The following is a 17,673-nucleotide window of genomic DNA, read 5'->3' as shown; positions in this document are numbered from 1 at the left end:
CCAACTCAGTAGCATAACCCTACTTTTATCCCATAACCTTTGATCCCATTTGCCCCAAGTGCTATGTCCAGCCGCCTCCTGAATACATTCAATGTTTTGGTATCAACTACTTCCTGCGGTGATGAATTCCACAGGCTTGCCACTCTTTGGGTGAAGAAATGTCTCCTCACCTCCGTCCTAAATGGTCTACCCTGAATCCTCAGACTGTCAGCACTGGTTCTGGACTCCCCCACCATTGGGGCACTGCCAGGGTGCCCATGCGCTGGGGGCAGCATCCCCCCACCATCCGACCCCCGGGGGGGGCCCTGACTGCCCTCCTTCACCCCCCTCCCCCCGGGGGTCTCCTGCCAGTTCCCCGCAAATGGGGAGTTATCGAAACCCCCACCGGAGTGAAATACTCCTGGTGGGGTGGGAGATGCTACCAAACTATTTAAATAACCTGTGAATACTCTGGCAAATCTGAAAGGTAATATTTCTGATGGTCGTGGTGCAATATCAGCCCCATTCGCACTGAGCAGTAACCTAAGCACAGGCTGCACAGGCCTGTGTGTGGGAGAATTCCGTGCCGGGCCCGATAATGACAGTTAAATAAAATTAAAAACAGATTTAAATCACTTACCTCTCTTCCCACTGATTTCCAGCGCGGTCCCGACTGCGCCTGCTCTCCGGCTGTGTCAGGAATGCATGCGCGAATCCTGCAAAATGGCCGACACGCGCATCTCCCAACCCGACGCGCCAAAAAACGTGCGCATCGGGATAGGAGAATCGGCCTCGACGTCTACAACATGGAGCCCTGATATCAGTTACAATAGATCTCTGCTTTTTGATGCTAAGAAGGAAAAATAGTGGCTGGAATCTTCCAGCTGTTCATGTCGGTGGCATTCTCTGCTCCCGCTGCAGTGAACGGAGATTCTCTGCCCTTCCTCGCAGAGGCGGCGGGGTGTGAATTGCCAGAAAATTCTGGCCATTTCCTCCCACACACAGGCCAAAGCAGTTGGGACACAACTACACTTTAACAACTTAACCCCGGAAATTAAAATGGATCTTGACCACAAATGGTCTTCCTGCAGGTTTCAAGCTCAACCTGTTCTTCTGAACAGGACAAAGAAATGCCTAAAGGAAGCCTTTCTTTAAAAATGCAGATCAGACTGGAACGACATCATTAACACACAAATGTAATTTTAACCAGTAATCTGTTCATGAAAGTTATTGAGACTTTGCCACCAAGTCAGCGTGAGGAACCAAGGCCGGAAGAGGCCACCTGCCTTCCATATTTAATAAACAGAATCACAGAATTGTTAGAGTGCAGAAGCTCACGGTGTCTGCACTGGTTCTCTGAATAAACAATTCAGTTCGTGCCAACATAATTAAGAACTCCACGCACCCCGGACATTCTCTCTTCCACCTTCTTCCGTCTTGAAAAAGATACAAAAGCCTGAGGTCATGTACCAACCGATTCAAGAATAGCTTCTTCCCTGCTGTTGTCAGACTTTTGAATGGACCTACCTTGCATTAAGTTGATCTTTCTCTACACCCTAGTTATGACTGTAACATTACATTCTGCACTTTCTCATTTCCTTCTCTATGAACAGTATGTTTTGTTTGTATGGCTCGCAAGAAACAATACTTTTCGCTGTATGTTAATACATGTGACAATAATAAATCAAAAATCAAATCAAAAATTCTCCCAAACAATGCAGTATAATGTAGATAAATGTGAGCTTATCCACAGCAGCGGCAGTAATAGGAAGGCAAATTATTATTTGGATGGGTGTAAATTGAGAGAGGTGGATACTCAACGAGACCTTGGAGTCCTCATGCATCAGTCGCTGAAAGTAAGTGTGCAGGTACAGCAGGCAGTAAAGTGAGTAGTATTTTATCCTGCATTTTGATTTCCTTATCGATAAATATCTCAATAGGACAGAAATTCAATAATGTCTCTCTTACCTCTGGAATGTCCACAAATCCATATCCCTGGCTCAGGATGGATTTATTTGTGAGTCTGATGGTGGTCCACACAGACTCATAGATTGAACAATAACCAATGTCAATCATCTGCTGATCAACCTCAAAGTCTGAGCTGGTGACTATGGCGTGAACCGTGAAAGGAATCGTTTTAGTCTAAAGGAAAAGACAAAACCTGGTGAATGTCTTTTGAGTAGAATCGTGTACAAGTGTGTTAAATTACGTATTTTTAAAAAAAACAATGGATAGTCAAGAAACTCCAGAGAACAAGGGAAAATGAGAGAGAGAAAAATGTATAAATGTCACATTTTTGTTTCAGAAGTTCAGTCATTAGTTAATGCTCAATCAAACTGAAAAAACTGAGATTCAATGGGTGGTTTCTAGGGCAGATGTTAATCTACTTAATTAATCTACTGTTTAAAAAACATCATTAAAAAAAACTCTCCCCTTTTGCCAAGATAGAAATGGGATTTTTTGCTTTTCACAGTAAAATACCCAATGCATGATACACAAAAGCAACTCATTTTGACTTGACTATCTCGACAAAGGGACAGAAATATAATACATATTGTTTGCAGCAAGTAAACAAACATTGCAGAGCATTCAAACAGTAATAAAAAGTTCTGGTGATGAAGTGCAGAGAAACTAAGGTTCTTTTCAGCAGCGCAGAGCAAATTAGCAGGTGAACTGATAAAGGAGTTCAAAATTGTGAAGTGCCTTGTCAAGCTAAATAAAGGAAATCTATTTGCACAGATTGTTAAGTCAACAATTACAGAGCACAAAAAATAGGAGACCTTTTATTTACAGAGGAATGTTGAGAGAGAATGCCCTACCAGAGCCAGTCGTAAAAACAAAACTCTTCATAGATTTTAAAAAGGCAATGGATAAATATTTGTAAAGGAATGTATGAAAGGGCATGGGGAAAGAGTTATTGTTCTAGAGGGCCCAGCACAGGGCTGAATGGCATCCCATGTTGTCAAGTTCAATAATATTACAACCACAGCACTAGCACACAAAATTTTATGTTAAGAATATAATAATTGCGTTGCAATTGTGAATCTATGTGAACCTTTGCTAGGTCACAGTTAAAATACTGGGTGCAGTTTTAGACTCCACACTATAGGAAGGAGGATGCAGAGATGCTTCAGCATGATTTGGACAGGATGAGTGTGTGGGCATATGCATGGCAAATGCAGCATAATATAGATAAATGTGAGCTTATCCACAGCAGCAGCAATAACAGGAAGGCAAATTATTATTTGAATGGTGTAAATTGAGAGAGGTGGATACTCAACGAGACCTTGGAGTCCTCGTGCATCAGTCGCTGAAAATAAGTGCGCAGGGACAGCAGGCAGTAAGGAAGGCAAATGATATGTTGGCCTTCATAGCGAGAGGATTTGAGAGGATGTTTTGCTGCAATTGTTGGCGAGGCCACACCTGGAATATCGTGTGCAATTTTGGTGTCCTTATCTGAAGAAGGATGTCCTTGCTATAGAGGAAGTGCAGCGAAGGTTTACCAGGCTGATTCCTGGGAAGGCAGGTCTGTCTTGAGGTGAGACTAAATTGGTTAGGATTATATTCACTGGAGTTTAGAAGAATGAGAGGGGAAGTCATACAAACTTATAAAATTCTAACAGGGTTAGACAGGGTTGATTCAGAAAGAATGTTCCCGAAGGTGGGGTGTCCAGAACTAGGGGCTCATAGTTTGAGGATAAGGGGTAAACCTTTTAGAACTGAGGTGAGGAGAAATCTCTTCACCCAGAGGTGGGTGAATGTGTGGAATTCACTTCCACAGAACGTAGTTCAGGAGTTGTGTGATTTCAAGACGAAATTAGATTCGCTCTTGGGATTAAAGGGATCAAGCAATATGGAGGAAAGTCAGGATCAGGATATTGAATTTGATGATCAGCCATGATCATAATGAATGGTGCAGAGCAGGCTCAAAGGGCTGAATGGCCTATTTTCTATGTTTCTATGATTTGAGGCAAAAGAGACCCACAATGCAATTAATTAAGTTTCTAATTCAAAGGAGGAAATACAAATACAAAGGAAAACTCCAGGAAGTGGGGTGATATCATCAGGAAACAGAAGTGATCCAAGAGAGGTTTATCAGATTATAAAGAGATGGAACAGGGTAGATAGAAACTGATGGTTTGCAGTGTTTGAGGAGCTTAGAGTGATGGTACAAAGGTACAGAAGTAATTGTAAGAGATTAGGAACAGAGAGCAGAAAAAAAAACTGTTTGCATAGCAACTTGCCAAGGCTCCTTCAACAGTAACCTCCAAATCCATGATCTCTACCAGCTAGAAGGACAAGCACAGCAGGTGCATGGGAACAACACCACCTGCAAGCTGCCCTCCAAGCCACACACAATCTGAACTTAGAGTCACTCGGGCAAAATCCTGAAACTCCCTTCCGAACAGCACGACGGATGTCCCTATACGACCATGGACTGCACTGGTTCAAGGCAGCTCACCATCACTTTCTTGAAGGTAATTAGGGATGGGCAATAAATGCTGACCTTACAACGACCCTCAAATCCCAAGAATGAATATACAAAAGTAGTTGAATGCACTATGGGAGCTATTGTCTGAAGCAGAGGCCACGGATAGATCTTTGTCTTCATTACTTGGGTAGTGTACGGGGGAAGTAGTTTGCTTGTCCTTTGCAGAATTCACCTGATTTTTAGTTGATTGAAATTAATGGGCAATTTGCACCCAGGTGGCAGGTTGAAAGTCTACCCTTAGATCAACCTTTAAGTAAAGGTTAGACAGGGGATAGCACGGTATTTAAACATGTTGGGCACATGGGAGTAGAAGTATTACTCGTGTGCTGGCTGGTGTTTTGTTTGGGGGGCTTAGACAAGACTTTGGGAATTGCCTAGTCTCCCAAAAGTATGATCAGTCAAGTGACTTGACACCATTGTTATATCAGCATCATGTTTGCTTCTGAAGTTAACTCTTTACAGTTGGGGCAAAAGGTTTGTTTCCATGTTGCTGTTAGTATGTAATTCTATGATGAATACATGTTTTGCTCCACATCAAATGCTGCAGTTGCAGCATACGTGTTGCCAAACCATGGGATATGATGGAGGGCATCTCCCTGGAGGAAGCAGTCTAGGTCTGCTTCACTTCAGAGTCAATTTAGGGCTTGAAACCTGCTTTATGAGCTTCGGGCCACTGGAAAACTACAATTGCTTTGCAAAGATGTTGCAGTTGCAGTTTCAGGAAATAGAAGTAGTTTTAAGTAACCTGTATTTGTTTTTGTGGGCATTAGAAAATAAGATATAGCTTTAAGTGAATTTAGTTTTTTGCTTCTGAATTTAAAAGGGTTAATGCCTTTAGTTTGGTTCAAATGCCCTATGGTAATTAGAGTTTATGACTTGAATACAAACAGTGCTTAAAGAAAAGCTAGGTTGCTGCTTAGCAATCAGAGGCCACCCTAGGACAGAAAGAACTTGTAAGTTTGTTTTAAGCTAGTCCCAGGTGAAGCTGCACAAGATAAGTGAACTGCAGAAGGCAGACTTCCCAAAAGAGCAAAAGAAAATCCAAAAAACAGGGAGTTGGGACAAAAGTATGGCTAGAATCTTACCACTGTTCACAGCAGTGGGATTTTCCCATCCCGCCGCACAGGGCAGAAATTTGGCTGGCCGCCAAATTTTCTGACTTCACTGCAGCGGGAGCATGGCATGAACTGGCAGAAAGATTGTGCCCTATGTCTCAGGAAGACAGTTAAGTAAAAGGAACAAAAAATAAGAAGTTGAACAACGTCCTGTTCAAAAAAAGGAGAGAAAGTGCTCTGAATTAAAGAGACAGCTGCAAGAACCAAATTTAAAGTCAGCTAGGTGAAAAGCCAGACATCAAAAGTTTGGTGACATCTTAATACAGTTTGTGAAGCGATATATTCTGTTGACATGGCTGGGTACTTGAGAGATCATATGGAAGTTTGAATGCACATGGCAATCTAAGGCAGAGGAATACTGAAAGAAGAGATTGAAATCTTGGAACTGGATCCTTGATGAATGAATTGACCTATTGGTTTACATGGTCTGTGTATTTACCGAGAATATTAGAATATAAGATCTATTTTGTAACTTGTGTTATCCTTACTGTTACGTGACTGTTTGGTGTTCAGCCTTTTAACTTACTATAACTTTGTTCCTTCGAAATAGCCAGACCAAGTCCCAAAGGTTTTCAAGCATCCATTTAATATTTGAGCTATAGCAAGGACTCTGGAACGTCAACTAATAGGCATCCAGAGTCCAGAATACAGGTTTACACAAGCAGATATATTTCCAGATTCAATTACAAGTAATTAACGTATACCAATCAAAGTATAGGAGCTAGCTCTATCCACTCATAACTATTGATTGAGATTACATTATGCATAAGGTACAAATGTTAAAAACCAATCACAAACGTTGCATGCCTGCTTAATTATAATATCCAATCAGCATGAAGGTTTGATCATGTTAGCTGACCTAATTTATCATTATTACAAGTTATCCTTAACATCCCAGCTTGTGTCTGGGTTTGTAGATATCAATTACCTCTCCCAGGTCCGGATGTCTGATTTAATGAATTCTCTGAGCCTAAGAGTCTTTGTTAGATAAACAAAACTATATTCTGGGGTTGCCTCCCTTGTAAACTGGCCTTCACGCTTATCCGGGTCTGCTTTAATAAAGAGCTATGATTTTTCTCATAGCAGCTTGTGTGTTTATTAAGCCCTTCATTTACAAATCTCTGTACATCTGTACAGAAAGAGGTGCAGCGAAGATGCAGTGTGTCATGGTTCATCTTTTCTTGTTTAATCCTTTTGTTAAAAACTAATCAGCAGTCCTGCGACTGTTTATCCATGTCTCTAAACAAAAACATAAATGTTACGATCTATCACGCCGGGATTCCATTCTGGGACCTGACTGTCCAGTAGTAACATCAGCTGGAATTGGAACACAGTGTGAATGGGCCATTAAGTGGTCTTAGAGATATATATATAATACTCAATCAAACATATTTCTAATCTTAAATATTTCATTGACAAGAGTAAACACTTAAGCTTCAGATGGACACTGCCTTATCATATTACAAAAAATATATCGAAACCTGATTTGCCACCAGTATGTTCATTGGAGCCTCCAAGACTCTTGTTCTCTCATTAAAGTACTGTCTAGCATCGCGTGGTAAAGATTGCCTGAAATAGATTACACAATTTTGGATTACTGATTGTTATTCATAATGTAATAGGTGATGGGAGAGCAAAGCCATTACCTGAGCTGGGGCTTTGTTCCCCTCAATTCCTCCAAATGTTGCCAGTACATGAAGCGAGATACATAGGAGAGACAGTGAATGATGGAATGTGCCTAAGGTTTCAGTATCAGTCACCTGCTTTTTCTTTATCTACATGAGGAAAACCTTCCCCGGTCAATATCGGAGCCACTAAGCTCATTTCCTGCCTAAAACTGCATACCTCAGCCACTGAGGACAGAGTTGGCAGGTTTGATGGCAGGCACAAGCTTTCTCAAAATCTACCCGTCATTCTTGTTTACAGTCACCTCTCTCTACTTCTTGTTCTGGTCATTTTCCCCTCTGTAAAGCATTTTGGGATTACTATTAGTTGTGGGAGAGAGGAAGGGCTTACTTAATGTTATAGAACCTGATATTCATTCTATATATGCAGTCTAAAAGTGGAGGTGTAAACCTACATAGTGTTGTCTCTGATACTGTAGTGAAAACAGCAATATTAAAAACAATTCGAAATGGAAGCTTCTAAGCAGCCCTCAGTTAATGGGCTGAAAAGTGTGAACGTAGCATGAAAAATGTCAGGGTTTGATCGAAACATATAAAATTCTGAAGGATCTTGACAGGTTGAATGTGGAGAGGATGTTTCCTCTTGTGGGAGGATAATCTGAATTTAATTCTGACACATATTTTTTTCTTTTTAACGTTGCAGAAATATGAACATTATAAAAACTTTGAATTGTCTTTGGAAAGATCATTTTCAAAATTGGATGTTGCTTTTCCACAAGTGAAAGTGCTCAGGCCAGGATCTCTGACTGAAGCATTAACGGGCATGAATAGCCCAGATTGCATTGCACGAGCTACAGGGTTATTCACAATTCTGAAAGCAACACAAATGATGGCTCAGTTGTGCAATAAATCATCAGGGTTTCTTTAAAAGCTTGACATTGTCATTTCTTTGCACGGTAGGCAAGCTATATCAGCTTGATGTTTAAAGCTGCTTAATAATTTTCCACCATATTACTGATCAAAGGTTCGTTTTAAACTCTCATTTCAAAGCAAGTAAGGTCTGAAGAGAAATGATAATTATTGGTTATAACCTCAAGATAAATTTACATTAAGCATTTTGTTTAGTTACTTTTGTATTCTAATTAATTTTGTATATAAAATAAACTACCCAAAACTAGAGCTATGATGTCCAGTGAAATTTACAGTGTTTCTAAAATCTGTATCTTGTGTAGAAATGATCCACTGTTCCATACATTGAACCCACAAAGCGACACCCATATTATTGTATAGACGTGATTCTTTTTCTTTTCCCTTTTCTGTCTTTGTCTTTCATCTGTTTTTCTTTTAGGCAAAACTATGTGAACAAAGCATGAAAAATGTCAGGGCTCGGTTGAAACATGCAAGATCCTGAGGAATACCGTCAGGGTGGATGTGGAGAGGATGTTTCCTCTTTTGACACAATCTAGAACTAGGGGTCACTGTTTAAAAAAAAATTAAAATGGAGGTAAGGAGAAACATTTTCACTCCGGGGGGGCGGGGGGGGGGGGGTGTTGTGAGTCTCTGGAACACTCTTCCTGAAAATGATGTGGAAACAGGGTCATTGAATATTTTTAAGGTAGACATTAATAGATTATTGATAAGTAAGGGGGGGGGATGAAAGGTTATTGGGAATAGGACAGATTTGTGGTTACTGTCAGATCGGCCAGGCTCGAGGGGCTGAATGGTCTACTTCCTGCTCCTTGTTCACATGTTGGTATATTTGTCTGCAACAAAAAATTATTTTCATGCTCTGATGCATGAAAGAAGGTAATTCAAGATTATATACCAGTCTACACAACTCACTCTTTAATGCTTTCCCTCCCAGTCTTTTTTGCTGCCCCTTGTTGTTCATTTGCTTATTTCTCAGTCAGCTATGAGTTTATACACTTCAGTGTGTCATGATTTTATTCATTTAATACATATCATTAAAAAAAAGTTAGAATTTCATCTCCCATTTATGTCCATCTCCTCCACATTAAGTGCTGGACTCGACGCTTATGATTGAAATAAAATTTTGCTCATCTTAACCTAAAGGGAATGATTTATCTGGGGAAAATATTATAAATCTGGCAAGTGACAGAAACCGGTTGCATGCCTCTTGGTTTTGAAATCAGTAAATTGCTAGCTGGACTCCAGGATGCAATCTTCAGCGGTCAGTCCACTGAAGATTTTATACAGTTGCGTAAATACAATGAGATAGTATTAGATTCTACCCCCTGGTTTAACAATGACTGAAATATGACCTGATCTGCTGTACTTCACCGAGAATCCCGATAATAAAATTTCACAATATTCTCTCACTTGAAAGGTCATCATCCAAAGTATTCAGAAGTAAAGAACAAAGAAAATTACAGCACAGGAACAGGCCCTTCGGCCCTCCAAGCCTGCAATGACCATGCTGCCCAACTTAACTAAAACCCCCTACCCTTCCGGGGAGCATATCCCTCTATTCCCATCCTATTCATGTATTTGTCAAGACACCCTTAAAAGTCACTATCGTATCTGCTTCCACTACCTCCCCCGGCAACGAGTTCCAGGCACCCACCACCCTCTGTGTAAATAATCTGCCTCGTACATCTCCTTTAAACCTTGCTCCTCGCACCTTAAACCTATGCCCCCTAGTAATTGACTCTTCCACCCTGGGAAAAAGCTTCTGACTATCCACTCTGTCCATGCCCCTCATAATCTTGTAGACTTCTATCAGGTTGCCCCTCAACCTCCGTCGTTCCAGTGAAAACAAACCAAGTTTCTCCAACCTCTCCTCATAGTTGATGCCCTCCATACCAGGCAACATCCTGGTAAATCTTTTCTGTACCCTCTCCAAAGCCTCCACATCCTTCTGGTAGTGTGGCGACCAGAATTGAACACTATATTCCAAGTGCGGCCTAACTAAGGTTCTATAAAGCTGCAACATGACTTGCCAATTTTTAAACTCAAACTTAAACTAACACCATTGGGTGCTAAAAATTAATCCTCTCTTGCCGCTTTGGGTGAACTGCAGGTTTTTGTTTTCAGTTTACTCTTAGTTACAATATGGATTAAGCTGCTGTATTTCTCTGAAATTCTACTTTAACATGTAGTATCACGCAGTATTTAAAGTGAAGGCCAGTTACCTGGAGAAAACAATAAGAATAAAATTAATTTCTGTGCTGGAATGAAACTAGTTGCCAGAAAAGCAGGAATAAACTTGACGGACCAGTTATGGGAAGATGTCTTTACTCAGCGAGTGCATTAACATTCACATGGCACAACCTAGAGTTACAATATAATAGAGTTATAATATAATCCCTTCTTAAAGGGATTAGTTTCTTTTTGACTTTTTCTGCTGTCAACATGTCTTTTTTTGCTTTAGCACATGAAAGACACTGAATATCACTGTAAAATAGTGCCAAAATTGTGATCATGCCAATTTATGATGACACGGGGCACAACCTGTGAGCTTGTACAAGCAATATTTCTGTGGTTAACTACACAGATTTACAAGTGCCATTTGTCCATTTATGAGTTCACTCAACCCTATCTCATCTAATTTTATGCCCTCCTATGTACCCTCTGACTTTGCTTTTCTATGTTCTCCCACCACCACTCCACCATAGAAAGCTGAGTGCCCCCTCTGCAATTCCTCCAAACCTCTTCTGCACTCCAATACATCTCCACCCTTTCAAACTCATCCTTGCGGCTAGACCTTTGGCCTCAGCTCCTAACTCTTGCATCGAGACTCAAATCCACTTCAGTATTCTTTTTCAGACTTAATTTTATTTCTCTCTGCCTGAAGGTTTTCTATGCTCAAAGATCTAATATATACACAAATGCAAGTTGTCACACTGCTCCCAATTTGTTGGCAGTATTGATGCTGCAAAACCCTAAGTATAGTTATTTTTAAACATCTGTTTTGCTAACTTTGTGTTCATCAATGTGGTAATGAAGCACTTACCTGGGCAAAAATTTGAGTTGAAAACTAAATCTGGAATGTGCTTGGATATAGCCGGTTTTTGGTAGAAGTTCCAAGTGATTTCTCAGCTCTTCACACACTTCAAACTTTAACTGAAGCGCTGTGCTTGCCCTGATGGAATAAAGGAGAAATCACATGAGTTAAGTTGGGTTCTACTCATGCAGCTTCAAGGGCCAGTTACACAGTGGCTCAGGCAGCAGATTATTTGTTTCATTCCTGAGTCAGGGGATAAAGCACTGGGAGAAGGGCCTAAAAAGAGGGAAAGAAAAATGAATACGAGAAGGAAAAGAAAGATATGAAGTTATTTTTTTATTGCATTTTGATATCAAACACGATAGGAACAGACACATCTGTTGATCAAGTAGGGGAATTCATCATGTACACGTCAATCTCTATGGTGTTTCTCACAGGCAAAAGGAGCAAGTTTAAAAGAACATATTTAAGGAACGTGGAACCTTCCTGTTGTATGCAGCTTAGATCCTCTCCAGACATTTCCCTAATTAGGTAAGCCAATAGGGAGTTTGGTTCTGTTCTTTTGGATGTATAAACATCACTTATAAGGCTTGAAAAACTTTGGGCCCGATTTTACCATCAAGTTGCGCCCGTTTTCGGGCACGAAAACTTGGTAAAGTCGGGCGTGAGGCGAGTAGCGCGATCCGCACCCGCCTCCACGCCGGTTCCCCCTTTACCAAGGCTCGAAAATGGCTGCGATCAGGACCATGCCCGAAACAGGTGCAACAGCCATTTAAATGCATTTGAATGCATTTAAATTGAATTAATGGGCTGCATTAGTTATTAATGAAATAATGGGCTGCAACTTTACCGGCACTTCCCCCTTTACCACCACATTTGTCAATCCGGAATTGGCGCAAAACAGACATGCTCCATAGAAGTCCGATTCAGGCGCTCCATCAGGGGGGGTTAGTAAGGAGGTAAGTGCATAGCGTCCGACAGCTCTCTGTTGCTCACGGGTGTCCTTTTGTTGTGGCTATTTTCTTTCTCAGGTCGGTGGCGGCTCTGCGAATGTGTGTGTGTGGGGGTGTGGGGGTGGGGGGGGCGGGGTGGGGGGGGGCTGTTGCTCATTTGCAGCACGGACCTGGGTCTCAGCACTGACCACGGGTCTTGTGGTGCTGCTGGGTCCTAGTGCACTCAGCTCACTTCCAGCTGAAGGATGTGCACAAAGCCCTTGCAAATAGCACTGCTGCCGCCTCTCAACTTTGCAAGGAGCTGTGATTGTGGGGAGCATGTGGCTGGGGGAATTGGGGGGGGCTGTGACTGTGGGAAGCATGTGGCTGGGGGAACTGTGGGGCTGTAATTGTGGGGAGCGTGTGGCTGGGGGAATTGGGGGGCTGTGATTGTGGAGAGCATGTGCTGGGGGAATTGGGAATTATGGACAGTGGCTGTTGATGTGCTAGGGGCAAGCAGCGTTCCTCAACCTCTACATGTGTTCCTCTCCATCTCCCCCTCCCCACAACCTTCAGAGTGACGAGATGGCTTTTGCGATGCAACCAATCGATCTTGCTGCTGGATCTTGCTGCTCAGGGGGAGGAGCTGGAGGAAGAATTGCGGGCACAGGAGGCCCGGGCCTTACTACTTGCAGGAGTAGAGGGAGACGACCACCAGAGGCAGGAGGTGGCCGCCATTCACCCAGAGTTGGGGGGGGCGGTGGCAGGAAAAGGAGGGAGCAGAGACCCCGGCAGTTCGGTGCACGAGTGTCATTTGAACAGATGGCAGACACCGTGTGCCGCCAACGTCTCCACATCTGAAAAGAAACAGTGCAACATCCTGTTGCAGGACCTGGCACCTAGAGGCGGGAGGTGAGGGGGAACCCATTCTGTCAAATTGACAGCCACTCTGAACTTTAATGCGACTGGTTCCTTCCAGATCCCTAGCGGAGATGTCTGTGACATCTCCCAGTCAGTCGTCACATCTGTGTCAAGCAAGTCAAGCAAAGGGAACAGGGACAGCCCGGGAAATTACCGACCGGTGAGTCTAACCTCAGTGGTTGGTAAGTTGATGGAGAGGATCCTGAGAGACAGGATTTATGATCATCTAGAGAAGTTTAGTATGATCAAAAGTAGTCAGCACGGCTTTGTCAAGGGCAGGTCGTGCCTTACGAGCCTGGTTGAGTTCTTTGAAAATGTGACCAAACACATTGACGAAGGAAGAGCGGTGGATGTGGTCTATATGGACTTCAGCAAGGCGTTCGATAAGGTCCCCCATGCAAGACTTCTTGAGAAAGTGAGAGGGCATGGGATCCAAGGGGCTGTTGCCTTGTGGATCCAGAACTGGCTTGCCTGCAGAAGGCAGAGAGTGGCTGTGGAGGGGTCTTTCTCTGCATGGAGGTCAGTGACCAGTGGAGTGCCCCAGGGATCTGTTCTGGGACCCTTGCTGTTTGTCATTTTCATAAATGACCTGGATGAGGAAGTGGAGGGATGGGTTGGTAAGTTTGCTGACGACACCAAGGTAGGTGGTGTTGTGGATAGTTTGGAGGGATGTCAGAAGTTGCAGCGAGACATAGATAGAATGCAAGACTGGGCGGAGAAGTGGCAGATGGACTTCAACCCGGATAAGTGTGTAGTGATCCATTTTGGCAGATCCAATGGGATGAAGCAGCAGTATAATATGAAGGGTACCATTCTTAGCGGTGTAGAGGATCAGAAGGACCTTGGGGTCCGGGTCCATAGGACTCTTAAATCGGCCTCGCAGGTGGAGGATGCGGTCAAGAAGGCGTACGGCGTACTAGCCTTCATTAATCGAGGGATTGAGTTTAGGAGTCGGGAGATAATGCTGCAGCTTTATAGGACCCTGGTTAGACCCCACTTGGAGTACTGCGCGCAGTTCTGGTCACCTCATTACAGGAAAGATGTTGAAGCCATTGAAAGGGTGCAGAGGAGATTTACAAGGATGTTGCCTGGATTGGGGGCATGCCTTATGAGGATAGGTTGAGGGAGCTTGGTCTCTTCTCCCTGGAGAGACGAAGGATGAGAGGTGACCTGATAGAGGTTTACAAGATGTTGAGAGGTCTGGATAGGGTAGACTCTCAGAGGGCTGAAATGGTTGCTACGAGAGGACACAGGTTTAAGGTGCTGGGGGGTAGGTACAGAGGAGATGTCAGGGGTAAGTTTTTCACTCAGAGGGTGGTGGGTGAGTGGAATCGGCTGACGTCGGTGGTGGTGGAGGCAAACTCGTTGGGGTCTTTTAAGAGACTTCTGGATGAGTACATGGGATTTAATGGGATTGAGGGCTATAGATAGGCCTAGAGGTGGGGATGTGATCGGCGCAACTTGTGGGCCGAAGGGCCTGTTTGTGCTGTGGCTTTCTATGTTCTAAGTCACAGAAGCCCTGTATGCCCGGGCTGGGAAGTACATCAAATTTTACCTGGACCAGGCCTATCAGAAAGCCCCGGCTGCAGGAAAATAAGAACTAGGAGCAGGATTGGCCATCTGGCCCCTCGAGCCTGCTCCGCCATTCAATAAGATCATGGCTGATCTTTTTGTGGACTCAGCTCCACTTACCCGCCCGCTCACCATAACCCTTAATTCCTTTACTGTTCAAAAATTTATCTATCCTTGCCTTAAAAACATTCAATGAGGTAGCCTCAACTGCTTCACTGGGCAGGGAATTCCACAGATTCACAACCCTTTGTGTGAAGAAGTTCCTGCTCAACTCAGTCCTAAATCTGCTTCCCCTCATTTTGAGGCAATGCCCCCTAATTCTAGTTTCACCCGCCAGTGGAAACAACTTCCCTGCTTCTATCTTATCCATTAGGAGCAGAATTAGGCCACTCGGCCCATCGAGTCTGCTCCGCCATTCAATCATGGCTGATATTTTTCTCATCCCCATTCTCCTGCCTTTTCCCCATCACCCCGATCCCCTTATTAATCAAGAACCTATCTATCTCTGTCTTAAAGACACTCAATGACCTGGCCTCCACAGCCTTCTGCGGCAAAGAGTTCCACAGATTCACCACTCTCTGACTGAAGAAATTCCTCCTCATCTCTGTTTTAAAGGATCGTCCCTTCAGCCTGAGCTTGTGCCCTCTGGTTCTAATTTTTCCTACTGGTGGAAACATCCTCTCCATGTCTACTCTATCCAGGCCTCGCAGTATCCTGTAAGTTTCAATAAGATCCCCCCTCATCCTTCTAAACTCCAAAGAGTTCAGACTCAGAGTCCTCAACCGTTGCTCATACGACAAGCTCTTCATTCCAAGGATCATTCTTGTGAACCTCTTCTGGACCCTTTCCAAAGTCAACACATCCTTCCTTAGATACGGGGCCCAAAACTGCTCACAATACTCCAAATGGGGTCTGACCAGGGCCCTATACAACCTCAGAAGTACATCCCTGCTCTTGTATTCTAGCCAGCTCGACATGAATGCTAACATTGCATTTGCCTTCCTAACTGCTGACTGAACCTGCGCGTTAACCTGAAGAGACCCTTGAACAATGACTCCCAAGTCCCTTTGTGCTTTTGATTTCCTAAGCATATCTCCACTTAGAAAATAGTCTATGCCTCCATTCCTCCTTCCAAAGTGCATAACCTCACACTTTTCCACATTGTATTCCATCTGCCACTTCTTTGCCCACTCTCCTAACCTGTCCAAGTCCTTCTGCAGCCCCCCCGCTTCCTTAATACTACCTGTCCCTCTACATATCTTTGTATGGGTTCGCAGCCATTACGGGGATGCCTAACGTACAGGGGGCCATCGACTGCACACACGTCGCCCTTAAGGCCCCCCTACAGAATCCTCGGAGATTCATCAACAGAAAGGGGTCCCACTCCCTGAATGTTCAACTCGTGTGCGATCATTACCTGTATGTATGTCGGCGCAAGACATTCAGGTCGTATCCATGACAGCTTCATTGTCAGGAGCTCGGACATCCCGGAGGCATTTGAGGAGGAGCCCAGGCTGCGGGGGTGGGTCGTGGGTGATATGGGTTACCCGCTTCGGACCTGGCTGATGACGCCTCTGCAGAGGCCTGTGTCTGAGGCAGAGACCCACTATAATGAAGCCCATGTAGCCAGTCACGCGATAGGGGAGAGGTGCATTGGCCTCCTCAAAATGCGATTCCGGTGCCTGGACCGATCTGGCGGGGTCCTCCAATACAACCCAGTGATCTCTTCCCGCATAGTGGTCATGTGCTGTGCCTTGCACAATCTAGCTCTACAGAGAGGTGACCAATTGGAGGAGGAGGAGGACGTGGAGGCTGACCAGCCGGGCATTGCTGGGGAGGATGACCAGCAGGAGGCGGAGGAAGATGAGGAAGAGCATGCCGAGGAACACCAACCAGGCGCTGGAGGGCTGGCAGCCCAAATGAGGCATGTGAGGGCGGCAAGGGAGGCCCTGATCACCAGGCTGTTCACTCGCTAGGGGTTTGTGTCTGTGGGTTCCATTCCCCGCCCCCCCAAAATTCCTTCTATCTCCTGCACATTGTCACACCAGAGTGATGGGCCTGGGTACTCTGTTAGCGAGTTTTTTGGCAGGCAGGAGGGTGATGATGACTCACTAAGCACCATTATGATGATGCCCTGGTGCAAACTAGTCTGACTCCTACCTGAGCTCCGCTTGCATGCTGGCACCTAGGCCCACGTCTGTGTAGTGGGTAAGGGATCTGAAACCCCCATACAGGCCCTGGGGCGGGTGGGGTGGGGAACAGGAGGGAATCGCTCGTGGGGTCTGGGAAATCAGTGGCTTCCTTTTCTCAGTGACACAGCATTGAGGGGCTTCCCCAACTGACATCAACATGAATCATCACTCCGGCGATCATCAATGAAAGAGGATTCGTATTCGAGCCAAATCTGAGACAAATTAGTTACAGGTGGGTGGTCAAAAAACATTTAATTGCACTAAAGGTGTTTAAATAAGACATTCAAACATAAAAACTTGTGAACAGAAAACGTTAAGGTGCGTAAATATCTTTCTAACTAGTGCAGCCCTTCACCCATGCCATCTCAGTGCAACTACAACTTCCTAACCTTACGTGGCCTACCACTACATCTCAGTGACTCCCCAGACTGTACATTGAAGGTGGAGGGGGCCAGCTGCCTACCATGTCCCGTGGCCTGTGATGCGTGTGGCGGGCGTCCTCTGGAGGCCCTGGACCTTGAGGGCCCTGGCCTGCTTCCAGGTGTCTGGGATGTTTCCATGACACCCTCTTTATTCCGCTGCCCCAGTGATGCCCCGGTGTCAGGGGACTCAGAAGGTGTAGCCACAGCCACAGTTTCCTGGCTGGAAGGCCCTAGCATGGGAAGCCCATGCTAGGGCCTTCCCTTGGGGTTCCTGTGGGCCCCTGGGTCACTCCATGGGACGGCAGTGTTTCTGCTGTGAGCTCCAGAAGCTCCGGCGTCACCTGGCCCTGCCAGTCCTGGAGGACCACCTGTGCTCTACCCATGTTGGTTGAGCCCTCTGCGATGGCCACTTGAGTCGGGGACCACCTCTCAATGGCCACAGCAAGTGCCCTCTGAGAC

The 17,673-nt window shown here is 44.6% G+C and overlaps 1 protein-coding gene across 1 annotated transcript in view; it reads right to left on the bottom strand.

Moving 5' to 3' along the window:
* Positions 1-17,673, bottom strand: part of cfap74 (cilia and flagella associated protein 74) — a 216,799-nt gene that overhangs the window by 44,934 nt on the left and 154,192 nt on the right. Inside the window, 3 exon segments of the mRNA XM_078239710.1 lie at positions 1,948-2,121; positions 7,068-7,155; positions 11,185-11,313. Of these exon segments, the coding sequence (XP_078095836.1) occupies positions 1,948-2,121; positions 7,068-7,155; positions 11,185-11,313 (391 nt within the window).

This window comes from Mustelus asterias, chromosome 22 (assembly GCF_964213995.1).
Source record: "Mustelus asterias chromosome 22, sMusAst1.hap1.1, whole genome shotgun sequence".
Lineage (NCBI taxonomy): Eukaryota > Metazoa > Chordata > Chondrichthyes > Carcharhiniformes > Triakidae > Mustelus > Mustelus asterias.
This window is presented reverse-complemented; position numbering and strand designations above follow the sequence as displayed.